Source organism: Protobothrops mucrosquamatus, unplaced genomic scaffold, assembly GCF_001527695.2.
Source record: "Protobothrops mucrosquamatus isolate PMUCROS unplaced genomic scaffold, P.Mucros_1.0 scaffold1332, whole genome shotgun sequence".
Lineage (NCBI taxonomy): Eukaryota > Metazoa > Chordata > Lepidosauria > Squamata > Viperidae > Protobothrops > Protobothrops mucrosquamatus.
Genome location: NW_015387530.1, coordinates 94,459 through 96,508, shown reverse-complemented (window position 1 = coordinate 96,508; position 2,050 = coordinate 94,459). Strand labels below are relative to the sequence as shown.

Genomic DNA, 2,050 nt, shown 5'->3' with positions numbered 1-2,050 from the left:
ATCCCATTAATTTGATGTCAGGATCTTAGAGCATTTACTAGAGGAGGGTAAAGAAGCATAATAAACTTGAAGGGATACAACAATATATTTGCTCATAATAAGTATTTAGAGATATCACCCTTGGGTTAAAGGAAATCGCTTAGAGAACAATTACGTTTCAAAAGACAATCATTCTTGTAAAGAATTTAAATTTAAATCAAGATTTTTTTAAGCGTGCCAGAGCTATAATTACAATGCCTGCAGTGATTTCTGCTCTATAGAAAAGGGTCATTTCATCACAAAATTGCCTTGGAAAATTTGAATAATGTGAGCCTGAAATTTGCTTCAGCTTTTTCACAGGATGGAGATATCCCCACGCCCTATGAAAAAAGCTGAATTTTCTTAAGCAATTTAAAAGGGGATAAAGGGACTATTCTCAATTTAAAATTACTCTTTGTGCCCTTGAGACGCAAACTCAAACACTTTCCCTGCAGTCTCTTAGCCTTCTTTCGATTGTCTGCGCAGCTGGCATTCTCACTAGATTTTTCTTTTTTCTCTCCATCTCTTTTTTTAACTTTTTGGCTCATTATAAATTAAGTAGTAGGCTATACATGTTTCTCTGAAGGCATCATCCAACGTGGGTTTCTGTCCCCTCAAATTTAGTTGAGCATTTGTTGTCTGAGATATTTGTTTTTAGACTTTGCAGGGAAAAAAAATGACAGCTGAATGCAGACCCGTTGCACATTTGTCATAAAATCCAAAGCAACCCATAGACTGGTCTATATTTTTATCATGTTAACCTAACTTGGGCATATTCATAGGTTCAGTCTAATTAGAGATAGAAAATATTTATTTATAGCATCATTCTCAGTAATGCAGCACACAACTATACATATTAATGGTTGATCAGGGCCAACACCTCTTTCTCTTTAGTCCTCAGAATGCATCCTACTTCCTCAGAGGGGTCTGCAGTGTTTCAGAATTTGGAAGCAGAAAAGGGAAAATATAGTGAGGGGTCCTTGGTGGTCTCGGAGATTGGTTGTTTTCTGGCAGATGTGTCATTACCCAAACTGGGTAACATCATCAGCATTAGGGTGATGTTTCAACCCTGAGCTATAGATATTCTCCTTTATTGGGAAATGTAGTGTGTGTCTACAGAATCTTAAAACAAATAGATCTTTTTTTCCACAGAATCTCTTGGCAGCTCCAAAATCCTAAGAAAAGGCACAGTTGCTTTCAGGAGTTGCTGACAGATGCTACGTTTCATCATAAAATGAAACCTTTAAAAAATTGAATAATAAATAATAAGTAAATAAATAAGTGAGTAATAAAATCCAAAGCACAGTGAATATTCCATTATCCCTTAGGCAGCTGCAGACAAGTTATGGTCATTTGCATTAAGGATCACCCTGGAGTTTTAAGCAGTCTAATTAACTAAATGTTCTGTTTTGTTTTTCTTTTGTTACATATGGTGCAAAAGGCAGATGGGAAAACCCAGTATTTTTTTTTAATAAACCTTGCATGTTCTACATTCATGTAATATATTCATCATCAACTTCCCTAAAATATTTCCATCAAAATTGGGTCAGACTTTACAAATTGATGGTAACTTGTGGAAATTTGTATATCATCTCTCTCTCTCTCTCTCTCTCTCTCCAACAGGAGTAACCAAGGTTTTATGCACATGAAGTTGGCAAAAACCAAAGAGAAGTATATTTTGGGTCAGAACAGCCCTCCCTTTGACAGTGTGCCTGAGGTTATTCACTACTACACTGCAAAGAAACTGCCTATCAAAGGAGCCGAACATTTGTCACTCCTATACCCTGTAGCTGTCCGGACCTTATAATTGTTCTACCCGCGCTCCTTCCTGTGGATTGGAGATGAAGGCTGCAGCAGTAAAAGGATCCCTGCATTGGCATTGGCAATTTCTTGAAAACAGACCCCTTTCGGTCTTTCCAGAAACAGACTGTTGTATAGTAGTATGAGTGGAATTGTTGCACTACTTTGCATGTCCTGTGTGGAAACGTTGGCTTCTATTTATATGAGAGGAAATGGATTCAGACATAGAAAA

General features: G+C 37.0%; 1 protein-coding gene across 1 annotated transcript in view; it reads left to right on the top strand.

The window, feature by feature from the left end:
* SHB (SH2 domain containing adaptor protein B) overlaps nt 1–2,050 on the top strand; it is a 162,679-nt gene extending 160,629 nt beyond the window's left edge. The window contains exon 6 of the mRNA XM_015821450.1: nt 1,642–2,050. Coding sequence (XP_015676936.1) covers nt 1,642–1,825 — 184 coding nt within the window. The 3' untranslated portion in view covers nt 1,826–2,050. The remainder of the gene's footprint in view (nt 1–1,641) is intronic.